Source organism: Netta rufina, assembly GCF_964035555.1.
Source record: "Netta rufina genome assembly, chromosome: 6".
Classification (NCBI taxonomy): Eukaryota; Metazoa; Chordata; class Aves; order Anseriformes; family Anatidae; genus Netta; species Netta rufina.
Genome location: NC_140129.1, coordinates 14,177,867 through 14,195,241, shown reverse-complemented (window position 1 = coordinate 14,195,241; position 17,375 = coordinate 14,177,867). Strand labels below are relative to the sequence as shown.

Genomic DNA, 17,375 nt, shown 5'->3' with positions numbered 1-17,375 from the left:
GCAGGATTGCAAGCAGTGCACCAGGACTGGAGTTAGAGGGGTCCAGAGTTGTGCACGGGGTTTGTGTCCAGGGAAGCCATTTGTTTAGCTGAACATCATGCAGAAAATGTTATTCTAAGTATTGAAGTCAGAAAATGAATAATGGCATTAAATTGCATGTGTAATTAAAATATTGGTTAAAGATGTGATTCATCTCTGGGGTGTATTGTAGAAGAGAGTTATTAAAATTCGACTACCTAAATTTGGAAGGTTTGCGCCATTTTAGAATAGAAATAGATATTTGCACGTGTTTGTAGTGTTGGGCCCAGAAGGATAAAGTGCCAGCAACTAGACAGAGCTCAGGTTTTGATAAGGAAGGAGGAAAAAAAGTCCTCATCTGTAAAGAAGCCATTTGCTGAAGTAAAGGGTTAAAGAGGCTTCTGGGTTTTAGCCATTTTAAGGACCAATTCAGGCTGGGCCTTCAACGCTCTTATCACACGGGCTTAGAGGGAAATCAAACCACGTGGAGAGGAGCAACGTTTGAGTTGAGGGATTTGGTTTCCTTTTGACTACTGGCAACTTCAGACAGCGGCACAAAATGGCCATTTCTTGAGATCGGTCTGTTTCTTCAGAATCTTCTGGTGAAAATGTGCATAGCTTGTGATACCAAGACGAAGATCACCCAGACCAGAAAAACATTTTCACCTTCTGATTTTTGAGCATTCATGCAATGCTAGGACTCAAATTTAAGGCTGTTTTGCTCTTCCTATTGATTTCCTGCATAAGTGGAGATCAGAGAGATTGTCTGGGTATAAAAACTGTTGCTTATTGTGAGTAATCACAGAATCACAGAATCACAGAATTTCTAGGTTGGAAGAGACCTCAAGGTCATCGAGTCCAACCTCCAACCTAACGCTAACAGCCCTCCACTAAACCATATCCCTAAGCTCTACATCTAGACGTCTTTTGAAGACTTCCAGGGATGGTGACTCCACCACTTCCCTGGGCAGCCTGTTCCAATGTCTAACAACCCTTTCAGTGAAGAAATTCTTCCTAACATCTAACCTAAAACTCCCCTGGCTCAACTTAAGCCCATTCCCCCTCGTCCTGTCACCAGGCACGTGGGAGAACAGGCCAACCCCCACCTCGCTACAGCCTCCCTTGAGGTACCTATAGAGAGCGATAAGGTCGCCCCTGAGCCTCCTCTTCTCCAGGCTGAACAAGCCCAGCTCCCTCAGCCGCTCCTCGTAGGACTTGTTCTCCAGGCCCCTCACCAGCTTCGTCGCCCTTCTCTGCACCCGCTCAAGCACCTCGATGTCCTTCTTGTAGCGAGGGGCCCAAAACTGAACACAGTACTCGAGGTGCGGCCTCACCAGAGCTGAGTACAGGGGGACGATCACCTCCCTCGCCCTGCTGGTCACGCTGTTCCTGATACAAGCCAGGATGCTGTTGGCCTTCTTGGCCACCTGAGCACACTGCTGGCTCATATTCAGCTGACTATCCACCATCACTCCCAGGTCCTTCTCTGCCTGGCAGCTCTCCAACCATTCCTCTCCCAGTCTGTAGCTCTGCTTGGGGTTATTGCGCCCCAGGTGCAGGACCCGGCACTTGGCCTTGTTGAACTTCATGCAGTTGACCTCAGCCCATCGGTGCAGCCTATCCAGATCCTCCTGCAGAGCTTTCCTACCCTCGAGCAGATCGACACACGCACCTAACTTGGTGTCATCTGCGAACTTACTGAGGGTGCACTCAATGCCCTCGTCCAGATCATCAATGAAGATATTAAAGAGGACCGGCCCCAGCACCGAGCCCTGGGGGACGCCACTAGTGACTGGCCTCCAACTGGACTTGGCTCCATTCACCACGACTCTTTGGGCCCGGCTATCCAGCCAGTTTCTAACCCAGCGAAGCGTGCGCCAGTCCAAGCCAAGAGCAGCCACTTTCTTGAGGAGAATGCTGTGGGAGACGGTGTCAAAAGCCTTGCTGAAGTCAAGGTAGACCACATCCACAGCCTTTCCCTCATCTACCCAGCGCGTCACTCTGTCAAAGAAGGAGATCAGGTTCGTCAGGCATGACCTGCCTTTCATAAAGCCATGCTGACTGGGCCTGATCGCCTGCTTCCCCTGCAATTGCTGCATGATGACTCTCAGGAGGATCTGCTCCATGAGCTTTCCTGGCACTGAGGTCAAACTGACAGGCCTGTAGTTTCCCGGGTCTGCCCTCCGGCCCTTCTTGTAGATGGGCGTCACGTTTGCTAGCCGCCAGTCGATTGGAACCTCCCCTGATAGCCAGGACTGTTGATAAATGATGGAAAGTGGCTTGGCCAGCTCCTCTGCCAGTTCCCTCAGTACCCTTGGGTGGATCCCATCCGGCCCCATCGACTTGTGCACATCCAAGTGCCGTAGCAGGTCACCAACCAGTTCTTCATGGATAATGAGGGCCACATCCTGCTCCCCATCGCCTTCCACCAGCTCAGGGTACTGAGTATCCAGAGAACAAAAGGGTAAAGAGTAAGGGCAAGAACATCAGATGTTCTGGTCATTCCTCAGCATCAGGTGCCTGGATTTGTTCCAATTGTAACTACAGTGAAGACAAAAATTTTGCTGAGATTGAATGTAGTACAGTTGCTGCTGCATGATTAAGTGTCCCTCTAATGAGGAAACTTTATTGCCTGTTCAAACTTCTATTATAGATCCAGCGATTATGGCTGCCATCAGTCCCAGCCACTGTAATTAATATTATAACTGTCAGTTATAATCTTTTTTTCACTTGCAAAATTTGGAAAATCGTCTGAGAACAATGTTCTCTGCATTTTTTATTCGCCTAGGGACAAATTATTTTGGAAAGACTTGGAAAAAAAAAGTCGTTTTTATTTAATTTTTGATAACATGTGAGTTTCCTTTCTCATGTTACTAAAGGTGTTTCCCCTCTCTCCTCAACTGGAGTTTTTTTTTATGGCACCAGTGTGTTCTGGTAATGGGACAGCTGTGCCACCACAAGCTGCTGACTGGTCTTTGAGGTTGCTCCCAGGCAGCACACGAATAGGCACGAGTAGCTGGTGAGTCTAATTGGAAATTAGAGTTATCCACTTGTCCTTCAGCTGCCCTTCAACCCAAAAAACAGTGGCTGGTCTGTCATTTACATGCATCTATTTGGGAAGGCAAAGTAGTAATGCTGCTACTTTGTAGTAGTGCAAGAGGCAACTGTGTCTTGTGAGCTCATGGAAATAAAATTTATGACCCTGCGTATTGTCATAGCATTGTTTTCAAAGTGACTTTCCGTACAGGCTGAATGTGGGCTTGTATAATTGGTAGGGGAGAGAGCAGCAGTTGCTCAGTGTGGTTTCTGGAGATACCCAGGGAGAAAGTAAGGACCAGTTGAACTGAGACTGTGAGTCCCCAGTTTTCAGGGCCTAATGCAAAACTGCACAATGAGAGCTGTCCTTAGTGTGAAGTGGAAAGCTTTGGAGTCTGTTCTGGTCTGGTGGAATAGCCACTGCCAGTTGTAGAAACTAGTAGTACTAGTCCAATTCTGCGTGTTTGCAGTCATTCTCGATATCAAGAGTATAGTTTCCATCTCAGAACTTGATAATACATGTGGTTACCCATAACTGCAAATCTTTGTTTTTTTTCCAAGAACATGTGTTTTTCTCATTTGACAGCAGTTTTTATGTAATTTATCAGGTCACGGATAAAAATCTATATAACAGAGCTTGAAATCATCTAATTTCTGTAGCTCAGCACAACCTAAATAGCACAATTTCATCAAATCCAGTAATTCACCAGATGGGTATTGGCACAGGGAAGTTTGTATTTGACCACTGTACACCTCTCCATTAGACTACCTGGAACTCTTCCTTGTTTTCCTGCAGTACTGTTGACCTGTTGCTGTTTATTTTGTCTCTCAGGCATGCCGCTTCTGGTACGAAGGAGCAGTGATCCAGCTTTGGGCCCCCCTGCTGACTTTCACCCAAGTGCTTCTCATCCCAGTGACCACAGTCTCAAACATGTTACAGCAGTAAGTGTCCACTTCACTCATCTTTTTATTCAAGCAAAAACTGTTCTTACCTGTTGGTACACAGCTGTTTTATAAGCTAAATGTGTTTGGATCTAAAGCAAAGTGCATCATACTCGTTTTCTGTGAAGGAGAGAATTTTCTCTGCATAAAATGGGTGATACGGTCATTTAGATGATATAGTCAATTAACAGTGGTTCACTTTTCTCAGTACAATATTTACATAAAGCTTAATGGTGACATAAGGCACCATTGTGCTTTTAGTAATTGTTTCTTTGTTTGGCATTTTATTGTCCAGTTTATCATTGCTTAGCGGGAAAAAAATGTACTTACTTTTAATATGCATCACCAGTCTTGAACCTCTTTATGCTTCCCTTGCCTTTTTCATGACATTTTTGCCTGCCTTTGTGCTGCTACTATCCTGCATGGTCTCTTCTTTCTCCCATGTCTCTGTTTTACAATCTTACTCTTCCCTTCTGAGGACAAACTCAGGTGCAGCATTGTCACTACTAAGTACAGAAGCAAACCCATAATTGATTGGACGTTATTGCAGGCTGTTTCTGATCTTCTGAAAGTGATACTGTGTTGGTGACACTTAGGCCATATTCTTTACTTTGCATTTTTAAGGCCTGAAGCTTTGTGTTTGCATGTGAGGAAAGTGTTCCTTTACTACATGCAGAAAGGTAAAATTGTGTTGAATTTGTAAATGTGTCGGCTGGGATACGTATGTGTATCAAGCAGAACAGAGCTTTTTGGTAGATTTGATATTTGCCTAGAAAGCTCTGCTGGGTCTGCTTCTGCACCGCTTTATGCCAAATGAACACTGGTTTAATTGATGTTGCAGATGCACCTGCATTTTCTTTCCTAGTGAAACTTCTGGTTTTTCCCCTTTTCCTTCCTTGATCCGGTCCCTGTCCCCACTTGTTGGAACTGATCTGTATCACTCCTACTTCCACATGCCCAAACAAAAAGGAAAAAACAAAACCCCAGCTTCCTCATTTGGCATGGGGAGATGTTTCAGCCTCGATCGTAGCTCGTTAATGCTGTAAGAATCCATGAACAGCTGTATTGGCGCATTAGGGAGAAAGGAGGAGCGAAATAGAAAAGTAACTAATGCTGGAGGTGGGAACCAATTCAGCTGAAGATCTTGCATTTAAGACCATATCTTCCTTTAGTTTCACAAGAACAAGGTAAGTTTTTTTTTTTAAAAAAAAAAAAAAAAAAAAAAAAGTCAGGTGACTTGCATCTAAATGAACTAAATGACATTTTATGGGTCTCAGTGTTGACTGGAATTCTGAAGACCAACACACGATTTTAGGTCAACTGTTCGTTGTTTCTCTTTGGTCAGCTTTGGGCACATCCAAATGCCTAGTGTGCATCCGGTTTTACAGTGTTATTTACTGTTATTTGCAGAGTGGTGCAATTTAAAAATGCTCTTGACTCTCCAAGTACATTATGGTGTTTTAGGGGCTTCACGTAAATGATGTGCTGTGTCATTTGTCAGAGAGCTGAGAGGTTTTTCTTGAGGTGTATGCTGCCAGCGCTTACATATTCAAGAAATGCTGGCTTAGTCTGATAAATTGAAGTACAAAGAAGAGTTCTGTAATGTTGCAAAAAAGTTTGCAAAGTTGAGAAATTTGTAAAGTGAGCATATTAGTGCTGATTCTGGTATTTCATAACTTGAACAAAAACAGACAAAATGGTGAAATCATTTATTTCATTCCAGAAAGTATTTTATGTTATGTTGTTGACTATCAGGGAGAGAAAGACATTTTTTGTTTTTTTGTTTTTTTGTTTTTTTTTTTTTTAATATTAGCAGCAGTAAGCCCTTTTAATGCAATTATATGGGGACTCCAGTTGTATTTGTAGGCTGAAGGCTCACACTGCTTCACTGAGTTGTATCAGTACACAAGACTCCTCTAGGCCTAAACGAAACCTCTGTGCCTAAAAGACAGAGCATCCCTCTGTCAACTATAGGGTTAACAGCAAAAGCTGGACAGCTAGCAAGAGTGAGGAAGGTTCTCAGATTTTGAAATGTTGTGTAAGTGGGGGAAAAAGTCCCAGAAGGTTGAAAGTTTTTATTGTTAAAATGAAAATCTGTTACAGCAAAACACATTACACCAGCTCTTATTTTTGCAACAGTACTATTTCTAAAACTCTCATCGTCAATCATACTGAAATATGCTTTGGCATAATGTATTGGGAAGCATAAAAAGCTTAAATAACTTAAATTAAGTACAGATTGTTTTAAAACACAAGGAAGAATTGATATTTGACAAATGAAAAAACATGGCACAAACAGCTCTGCATTTTGAATATAGCTATGCTCTTTCACACAAGCTTTAAAGGGGTATTTAGAGAAATTTCTTTTGTTCTGTATATTGCAGCTGAAACATTAAAACTATTACTACATTTTCTTTGCCACATGTTTTTTTCTAATTAAGCTGCTTGTGAACATTCATATGCAAGTTGGAAGAATCAGAACTATGAGTAGTGTAAACTACCTTCAGTATACACAGTAAAAACTACATATTTGTATTATTTATGCCACTGCTATCTTAGTTTCAAATATAAAATTGTATCTGTGTTCTATAATTCACTTGGTTGTTCTTAGCACTTTGGGAATTTTGGTGTTTGATACCTACAGAACTGTTAGTTTGGTATTATGTAGAAATGCTCATGGTTATGCTGTCTTACATGATGTGTATGGATAGTAGGTGGTCAGGTTTTTAAGAGGTGATTGTCATATGAACATCAAGGCAACACTGGTTTGTCTCCAGGTGAGTGCAAGGCAGATGTGCAGTAGAGTAATGCATCAAGTAAAATTGATTAATTTCTTATCCTATTGCACAACAAACATGCAATAGGGTAAGAAAACTGCTGCCTGGTCCAGGAGAACTGGATGGACCTGACGAACCATTTGAGCAGTACACAGTATTTATAGAATCTAATCAGAGTTCATACTCTGTTTTCAAATGTTGTCCTGGTGTATATTCAGAGGAAGGCAGTCTCATGCCATATTACGATTACCAAAAGGAAGTGTCTTTTGAGTGACCAGGGAGCTTGAGATGAATTTAAGCCATTCGTTCACGTTTTCCTCTGATACTTGTTTTGTCTTAGCTATAGTTTCAGCCCCAATTTGCAAAATGTTTCTAGATCAGTCAAAATCTGATCGTGAAGTCCAGCATCTGTTCTCTCAGACTGGAAGTCATTTAACAGATGGTACGGAATCTGAGTCTCTCGTTTCATCCAGACCTTTCCTTCCTTATCGTGATAGCTGCCACAGAAAAATCTAGAGACTGTAATCAGGGAAAAAGGGGGATAGCAAAAATCCAAATATGCTATCAAAGAAGAGGTATTTCTTACTGAACTTGTTAATTTATGAAGGCAGCTGTTAACCTCTTCTGACTAGTCACGATCGTAGTGCCCTGGCCAGGCTTCCAGAAATGCGGACTCCCCCCTGCCTCTCCAGAGGGGACTTCAGGGAAGAGCAGTCAGCGTAATGCACTCCTCTGCAAAACTCTGTGCCCAAAGCTTTGCTCTGGCAGTAGCTAAGTATTGGCCCAGCAGCTTTTTGGCTGTGAGTGTCCTGGCTTCAGGCTGTCTGGTTGGCAACAGACGTGAAGCCTTCTCCTGGGGACCCCCCTCAGAGTGAGGCCACGCTGCAGGACTGAGGCGGTCGAAGCCTTTGGGATGGAGGAAGCCTGCTTTTGCCTCCGGCCGTTCCCTCAGCCCTTGCCCAGCGTGCCTCAGGGAGCGGAGCTGGATTTTGGTGCTGGCTGCCCAGGCCCAGCTGGAGGCCACTGCCCAGGCACCGGTCAGGTGCTGATGGGGCGTGCAGTTGGGTTCACCATTGAACTTTCTAGGGAGGAGATCACGTTTTGCTGCTTTTCCTCAGTCTAGTTCGGCAGTACTGAACCGTAGTAATTATTGTGGTCTAATTAAAACATCTGAACTTCCCTTTCTGGAGCTATTACTTTTGTTTGTCTCTGCTCAGGGGCAGACTTCTCCACTCTCTTAAAACTCACGACGGATGAAGTCTTAGCCTGAGTGTGGTCCCTTTTAAGTTGATGGGAGTTCTGCATTAATTTAGGAGGGATGAGTATTTCACCTCCTCTTGCTAACCTGCTGATTATCATGGGGCTGCCACATTGTGGATGACCTCCTTTTCTTCTATAGTTGCATGTTTCTTCAATAAATACTTGGGTTAACTTGGAGTTAATCAATAGGAATGGCTGATTAAATTGCATTTATCCATACTTAAGGCTACAATGAGATGTAGGATCAATTGAAGAGCTGCTCCAGCAGCTCTGTCCAGTTTCCATTTTTACCTAAAAGTGACTTGAAATTGACCGTATTTTATGCATTGTGGACATATAATTTGCAATTTTGTATAAGGTTCATATATAATCAGAACATTTTTATGTTTCAAGCCCTTGTTAAAAAGGGTCGAAACCTGCCCTGGTTCTTCTGGCCATTAATTGTGTTTGTAACGTATTACCCTTTCTGATTAAGAGTCTGCAGATTAGCATAATGTGAGCGTGTGTAGGGATGCAGCTCCACAGCTTGTTCCTTTTGCACGCTGTTTTATGTGTGTATGTAAACATGAAGTCATACCACAATCAGAGCTTGGTTTCGAGGTAAAGATTATCAATAGTACTTTCAAAATGTTTGGGTGTTTCGTGGTAAGTAAAAGCTAAAAATATTGTTTCATCTAATCAGGCTGTTTAAAAGCAAGGCAGGGCACGAAAGGTCTCTCTTGGCTCAGTGCTGGAGGGCTCAGCGCTGGAGCAGTGGTTGTGGATTTGTACCTTGATGATGTAATGCCTGAAATCCAATGCTTTTGATGTGTTATAATTAGGCAACAAATAAAGCAGGAGTGGAAACGCATCTTAGGTGTTACAGTGCTTGTCTCAGGGTGGAAGGAAGACTGTTTCACTGAAGTGACGTGGTTTCAGTCAGTCTTTCAGACCAGGGAGGTATTGAAGTTCTAGAAGGCATTCACTTATTTTCTAGTGAAGTTTTCCCATTAATATTTTAGCTCCTGCTCTTGAAATTTCTGCTGTGTAGAACTGAACCCCAGATTTGGGGAGACTGGAAAGAACTTGCTGTCATTCACCTGGGAGGTTCTGAACAGTGCCGGGTTTTGAAAGGCAATCCTGATCTGGGAGAATCCATTTTTTAAAGCAAATGCCGTGTGCCTGTTTGTGCTGCGCGACTTCTCATCAGCGCGAGAGCCAGCCAGCGCATCGCTCTTGATGTCTGATTAGCTGATCAGAGGGATGTCTGCAGCCGGGGAGCTCTGAAGTTGTTGGAGTGAGGCGCTGCACAAACCGGAGCTGCGTGGCAGCCGTACGCCGCGGCAAACCGCGCCTCCTCGAGCCTTTCATAAATCCCGCTACGCAGCTAGCTGAGGGCTGTCAAATTAACAAAAGCCATTCCTCCCTGAGTCTCTCTGTTGTTTTTCCACCCTGTGCTGCTTTCCCCCCACTGCCTTTGTAGTGTGTGCTGTGGCATTTTGCATCAAAAGGAAATTACTGTACACTGTAGAGGAAAAACTAAGAAATCTAAACGAAATATTTGTAGTGCTTCAGAGCACTGAATTGATCATCTGAAACAGGACAGAAGTGCCCTGTAGTAATTTCCTTTTTGGCGTGCGCAAAGAGGTATGTGCGGGGGAAAAAGACTTCTTTGTGCTTCCTTGCACGGCTTACCCTTCAGAACAAGTGCATTGTTTTACCTGTATTGTGCAAGGTGAGCGGTGGGTGTAATTTACATATTTTTATTTGAGAAGGATAAGTAGACTTTGTGATTTCTTTTAATAAGGCTTAATGATGACTGTTCTGTGACGTTAATATACTATATAAATTATCAGTAATAATGGTACAATCAGTAAAATGTTATTCATTGTTAATGTGTTGCTTTCTAAAGCTTGTTTCCAGTGAGAGGAATGCAGGCTTTTCAGTGAATATTCATGAGAGAAAGTATCTATTATGAAAGCCATCAAAGTTCTCCATCATTCCGGAACTTATGTTAGTAGGGGGTTGAGTTTTGTTTCCTTTTTGAAATAAATTTTGGGCCTAGGCTGTCATTTCAAAGATGCCTGATTGTTTATAAACCTTCCTCCTTTGTCCTCTGCCTTGTGTAGTCAGGTAGATGTGACTGCAGATGATGGAAGATGGCTGTGAGACTTAAACTCTTTCTTTTTCCCACGTGGCCTATCTTACAAAGAATGTGGAGAAATTATAGGGTGGGAATAAGAACTGCTGACAAAAAAGGAAAAAAGGTCATGCTTTCAATGCTGCTGACACATATTCATCTCTTATAGCTACATCTTTGGGGTCCTACAAAATACTGTCATTCCATCTGGAATAGCTTTTAGCAGGCAGCTTATGCAACAGGCTCCTTGCACTGAAATTGGAAGGAAACATTAGCAAGTTACTTGTATGTCTGACAGTCAAATTAAAAGTGGAAGATGGCAGTCAACATGGCTCATACATATATATCATTTACTGTCAAGCTCTAGAAACATTTAGCTAAAATAAAATTGGTTCTCAGTCAGCGGCCTATTGAAATACAGACCATTAAATATATAGATACCATTTTCTCAAAGCATAGTAACCCAGGGGACAAATGGCAATAATGGCAGATATCTTTGATACCTAGTTAGGCCCAAGTGTTGCTGTGACATTAAGAAAAAAACTATTTTTTTTTTTATTTTTTTAATACATCATCTTGCAGTGCACAGATCTGTGAGGCTGTGCTCTTGTTCTAGTTAATATTTTTGTATTTCTGAAAATGAGGCCAGTGGCTGTTTCTCTTAGTGTTAATAGTAATTTACACACTTTTTTGGTAGAAGAGGCCCATTAGGTACTGTAAGTACCCATTGGAAAGATGTTATCCAAGGATTTGTTCTTTTCCTGTGTAGATGGTGTCTCAGCTAATCTGAATATACAGATTTTGCAGATCATCATTTTTGAAACATGCAAATTCACAATTCTGCTTTTTTTTTTTTCTTGTTGTTTGTTTGTTTTTAATGGCAGTAGGTCCTGATTTACTCCATACTCTTTAAAGCAGTTTCTGACAGTGACAGCTGGAATGAAGGGAGGAATATTCTAATGCTTCTGTGTGCTGTGCGCTTTGGGCATTGCGTGTGTTTGGTATGTTGGAGTTGGGAATAGAAAGCTGAGGCCACTGTGAATATCGACTAAAATGGTAAGGGTGATTCAGCGAGATTCAAGATCTAGAATGAGCATCTCAACTTCCTTTTTTTGTCTGATAAAAAGGAAGTGATTCAATCTAGAAGAAATGCTGATGAGTTGCTGCGAAAGCAAATTTTGGTCCCCGTTCCTCTGTATGATGAGGAACAACAACTGTCTGTTAGCGAGGCACCCTGGTATGCTGGTGCTGAACACCCAAAGAGGGGCATGCTTGTGGTCTGAGCTGGCACTGTTCTTACGTTGTATCCCAGATTCTAAAGTGTATTTGGAAGTTCAGGGTATTGTTCCCAAACAATATTATTAATAACAAGAAACCAAAAAAGTTTGGACTCAAGAGTGATCTTACATAAGAGCAGTTGTTCCCAAAGTTATTTCTTTTTTTTTTTTTCCTGCTTGGGAACCAAAAATTTTTAACATACTACTAATAAATACTGCCTTGGTTCAATCTAGGTTTTCACAGAATCACAGAATTTTCTAGGTTGGAAGAGACCTCAAGGTCATCGAGTCCAACCTCTGACCTAACGCTAACAGCCCTCCACTAAACCATATCCCTAAGCTCTACATCTAAACGTCTTTTGAAGACTTCCAGGGATGGTGACTCCACCACTTCCCTGGGCAGCCTGTTCCAGTGCCTCACAACCCTCTCAGTGAAGAAGTTCTTCCTAACATCTAACCTAAAACTCCCCTGGCTCAACTTAAGCCCGTTCCCCCTCGTCCTGTCACCAGGCACGTGGGAGAACAGACCAACCCCCACCTCGCTACAGCCTCCCTTGAGGTACCCATAGAGAGCGATAAGGTCGCCCCTGAGCCTCCTCTTCTCCAGGCTGAACAAGCCCAGCTCCCTCAGCCGCTCCTCGTAGGACTTGTTCTCCAGGCCCCTCACCAGCTTCGTCGCCCTTCTCTGCACCCGCTCAAGCACCTCCATGTCCTTCTTGTAGCGAGGGGCCCAAAACTGAACACAGTACTCGAGGTACGGCCTCACCAGAGCTGAGTACAGGGGGACGATCACCTCCCTAGCCCTGCTGGCCACACTGTTTCTTATGCAAGCCAGGATGCCGTTGGCCTTCTTGGCCACCTGAGCACACTGCTGGCTCATATTCAGCCGACTATCCACCATCACTCCCAGGTCCTTCTCTGCCTGGCAGCTCTCCAACCATTCCTCTCCCAGCCTGTAGCTCTGCTTGGGGTTATTGCGCCCCAGGTGCAGGTAGAACATATGGATCCCCAAGCTTCTGTCTCAATAATGCAAGTAAAACAGCTTTCTTGCTTGCACTAGTCCCAAGGAATGCTCGTAATACACTATGTGCTGTGTCTGAGCCGCAGCATGCAGTGCGACTGGGCTGAGAGCACACTGTGGCGTCCCACAAACGCTCTCCTGGTTGGAGAGCCTGCTGTCTCTTTAACAACTGGCTTAAATAAGGCAGCGTGAACTTGGACTTCAAATAAAAGAGCTGCCGAGTTTTTGGTGGCTTGCTTGCTCCATTGAGCTAAGTAGTGGTACATCTGCAATGATTATACATTTAATACCTGTGGAGATAAATTGGCAACTTCCTTTTCCTTTCTTCTGCTTTTTTGGAATTCCCAAGTGTAATCAATTTCACAGTGTACCTGTCAGCTTCATGGAAACAAAAGCAAAGCCCTGCCTTTCAGCTCGCCTCACCTCGGTCTAAGAAACACGGCCAAGGCTTCTCAATTTGGAGTTCAGTACCAATCCCCTTCTGCTTCTACCCCCCACCATGCCATTCTGCAGTAATCTGCAGGAATCTTTGTCCAGCAGCAGGCTGGGAAGCAGACAGAAGACTGGGACTTCACCCCGTTGTTCGGGGGTAAAGTGGGTTCTGCCGGCAGATCGGCTGAGCACGGGCCAGTTGCTCTTCATTGCATCCTCATTTTAGGATGCCTTTCCGAAGAACCCTGATGAAGTCTCTGCTTCTAATGCAGGAGAGGTGTATTCCAAGGGGAATCTTATAAAACATTTCTATGAGAGGTTGGAAGAATGTTAAAAGGAGGAGAGGCCAGGGAATAGAAACCCACAGATTAAATGGATTTCAAGTCACAAAGAACAAGAAACTCTATTTATCAGCTGGAAGAAAGATATCTCCTGTTTGGTTTTAAAAGATGTAGCCAAAGTATGGGTGTTTCATCTAAAAATAAATAATCTAAATAAATCACGTCTCTGAAGTGCTGCAGTCCTGAGATTGCAAACAGATTTGTCACCAAGTTCTTGTATGGATATTCTCTTCAGCCAAAGGATTTCTTAACACTGTTTTGGGTTTAAAAGCACAGGAGTATATTCCTCAGATCTGTGATGCGTTGGCAGTAGCTGCAGAGGCATCAGGTGTTTCTGCGTGCTTCTGCAAAGATGTGCTGTTTCTTAATTATTGGTGGTGTTGAAGAGTGTTCAGCAGCTATGAAACCGATGGGGCTAATGTACATTATATGGATAAATGCATCTGCATTTCCTTCACAAGAAGTATGTGCCTTCCTGATGCCCTCAGATTTCCATTTGACAGAGTGAATTCAGTAACTCTATCTCTGAGGGAAGAATATTCTACAAAAGATATCCGGAAAATATTGATGATGGAGGCAGTGTGCTGCGCAGTGGGAAGAACAGCTCAAACCAGGAACTGCTTTGCTTCTAGTGGATAAAAATGTGAAAGAGCATATGAGGCATATATTACAAGTCCTCCCCAAGTTCCTACCACAGAGGCTTAGAGGAACAGAGTGAGTCACCAAGAACTGGAAAAGTTTCTACAGTAGAAATACTTTTTAATATTATTTAGAAATTACCCTGTAAACTAGTAAATAGCGGGGCTAATTGTTGGGATAAAAGAAGGTGGCTCCACCACAGTCTTTGGGCTGTTCTGTCCATCTTTGGTTCCCTGTGAAAATGAGAAGCACTCCATGCTGTCATGCAGAAGAGAAGGGAAGTTGCCAGGATTACCCCTTATAGATGTATCCAAACAGCCAGCAAGAGTCCTTTGTGGTGGATAATTTGTTGTGGTCAGAGTGATAGTCCAGTTAATACATAGCAAGCAACCGTGTTTCTTTTATATTATTTTTTATTTTAAAGCACATGAGAATGTAGCAAGAACCCATCATCAATAGAAGTACTTTCAAGTACCAAGTACTTTCATTTACCATGTTAATAATAACAAAGCTATCCTTGGGTTTACAAAACACTGAACCAAATGATCACTTAATGCCTGGCTACAATTTTCTGCCTTTTTACCTTTCAATGTCTAGTTTGCGTGGAGTTGTCGTTTTCAAATGGCTGTTTTGAGAGGCACATTGATGACGCTATTCTGTTAATGTCACCAGTCATGCAAACACTGATATTAGCAGGTAAAGCAAGTTCATTAGAACCAGATGCGTGCTCCTGTAAATAAATGTAGATTTTTTTAAAGTATGGCACTGTGCCAACAGATTATAACACTTTTGGGAACTGAATCTGCTGCCAATTATACGTTTATAATACTATAAGAAGTATATAAAACACCAAATTATAGATATTAGTTCCATTAAAATTATTTCTGTACAGCCCAGTGCCAGTTACCTTCTAAGCACAGGTCTAACATGCAAGTTTGAGGTTTACTGTAACATTTGTTAAATTATTCAATATTAATAGTTTATTAGTGATATAATTATCAGGGTGACCACTAAAATAGTTCATTTTTTTCTTCACAATTTGTGAGATTACTTCAGGTCTGGCTTTCTGTTCCACTGCTGCCAGCATTTCATGAATATTTAGAGCTGATTGGCAACTGTGGGTTGCAAATACATCTATTTAGTTTGCAGTGCAAAAAACAAATGAGAAGATTTGACACATGCAATTTATAATCTGTTTCATTTGCTTTTTAAATAGTTGAAATAATAAATTTAGACTTCTGGTAAATGTATAACATAATGGTACAAATAAGAGTTAGAAAGCACGTTCATAGCACTCACCAGTTCCTAGGGGAACAAAAATAGTTTTATTCAAGCAGAAGGCAGAGGGATGTCTCTGTGCTGAGTGCACCATGAGCTCTTTTTAGTGGGGAAGCATGTCTATGGAAAGCAATACGAGGTGATGCTACCCACTTACCAGCGTATATAGAATGTGTTCATGCAGTGCCCTTTGCTGACAGTGTCTTGTAGGAGAATTAAAATTGCACCCCAGATACATTATTGTAGAAAGAGCAGAAATGAGTTGAATATATTCAGTTCAGATAATGGAAAAGTATCTGTTCAGAGAAGTCAGAATATAACTTGTTATAGTAAAACTTATTTTCCCGCATCACTGAAATTTTAGAAGGGCTTAGCTTCCAAGGCACCTACCGCTGTTTTTTTACAGATAACCATTGGTATCTCTAACCTCCCTCTGAAATACTACGTTTAGTTTTGTGCTTGTCTTGCCTTGACATGTGGGAGCGGGGAGCCTGTTCACAGGCTCGGAGCCCCCCTGGGCTGTCGCTCTGCTGCCCAGCTCCTGCAGGGCTGGGAGGGGGCTGCCGAGGGCAGGCTGGCCGCCCCACCTGGCCCCTTGTGCCAGCACCACTTCTCAGCCTTGCTGCCAGCCTCCAGGCCCAGCTGCAGGGGGCTGGAGGGGCTCTGCTGCCCTTATGGGAGGCCTCCTGCGGACTCAGCTTCATTCTGTGCTGCACTTCTGTCCGTTTGGACCCCAGGCAGCCTCAATCCAAATAAGAGATGCTAGCAAACAGAATTGTGCAGCTTCATATTGACGACTTTGCCTCACTTTTGGAGTTGAACTTGCCCGTACGCTGCGACTGGGGAACAGGAGGCTCCTATTGAGGAAGACAAATTGTGTCAGGAGCATTCAGCCTCTAGTCTAATATATTTTTCCTACTGCACATAGCACTTCTGGGTTCATTATAGCTCACTCTCATAAGTCGTCATTTCTGTCTCAGGGCTGTTGTGCTTTCCAATGTAAAGCAGATTGATGCTGGCACATTTTTTCTATTTTAATTTTACAAAGTTGTCACACTGAAACTGTGCCTCATATTGGAAGTGCTTTGAAGTGAAGAGATAAACAAAGAGCTAAAATAAAATTAAAAAAGGAGCGTGAACAACATTTCATCTTGGTGTGCCTTTTTTAAAAAAAATACGCTGAATGGATGTAGTACCCTTGTGCCTCTGTAGTAAGTCTGCAAACATTAGCTGATCAATCTAAATTGAGTTAGTGTATATGCAGTAAGCAGAAACAGGTGAAAATAAGGTTATCTGCGCCCAACTCTTTCTATTTGCTATGAACAGTGAGAGATAAACTAGTTTTTAGACCTGATTAGTTTTGTTTATTTTCAGAGAGGGGCAGAAGCAGAACGTGTGCCGTATCTGCTGTAGTTATTAAACCAAGAAACTACATAAAGTCTCTGGCTCAATTGTGACATTTGCAGATAAAGGTGGAAAGCCCTGCTATAAATAAATCTGAAGCAAATCCAGGAGGAAAAACAGCAGCAGTCCTTGGTGCATTTCAGTTTCATATCTATGAAAAATAATCAGCAACAGAAAAACACAAGAATTTTCTGTCTGTTCAATAACACAAAAGTCAACATCTCTGCCGGTGTCAGAAATGCCACCCGGTTTATAATCCAAATTATGGTTTATAGTTTCATTTTCTTGCTTTGTGGACTCTCAAAACTTTTCCAGTGCAGACGGTAAGCTAGCTCTTCAGTAATTTTTTTTTTAGGATCCTTTAAAAGTAGTCAAGGAATTTACAGGAGTTTGTTGACCGCAGATTGAAGGCGTCGTCTGCAGCAATAAACTACAAAATACTGGTGACAAATAATGGTCTCACTGCTAGAGTTCTTAAGTGCACAGTTCTTGCTAATTTTTGATTTAAAGGGGAATGACAACTCTATGTCCCTAGAACAGCTGTGAAAACGTGTAACACATAACAGCTTTTACACTCACATAAAGCTGTTTATACATGCTTAAATCTTTTCAGCACTGAGAAGCACCAGTTGCTCAGAAAAGCATGCTTTCTCTGCAGTGGCAGGGTGCAGTGCAATCCTTTCCTGTGCATCTCAGCCTTACCTGTGCAGTAGGATCCTCTCAGTAGACAGCTAATGTTTTCTTCTACAGAGATGCTCAATCACATAGCTTTAGTGAAGCTTTTTTTTTTTTTTTTTTAAATACATAGAACTTAATCAGCTCACAAAATGT

At 42.6% G+C, this 17,375-nt stretch overlaps 1 protein-coding gene across 5 annotated transcripts in view; it reads left to right on the top strand.

The window, feature by feature from the left end:
- PARD3B (par-3 family cell polarity regulator beta) overlaps positions 1-17,375 on the top strand; it is a 397,678-nt gene that overhangs the window by 127,884 nt on the left and 252,419 nt on the right. For 4 of the 5 annotated variants that reach the window (XR_014618549.1, XM_084288820.1, XM_084288819.1 and 1 more), the window contains one exon: positions 3,887-3,996. Coding sequence is in view for 3 of the 5 variants with exons in the window: in XM_084288820.1 (XP_084144946.1) it covers positions 3,887-3,996 (110 nt within the window). In the remaining 2 variants the exon portion in view is untranslated. Of the gene's footprint in view, positions 1-3,886; positions 3,997-5,046; positions 5,184-17,375 lie in introns of those variants that run through there. The other variant, XM_084288822.1, reaches the window with a different exon arrangement.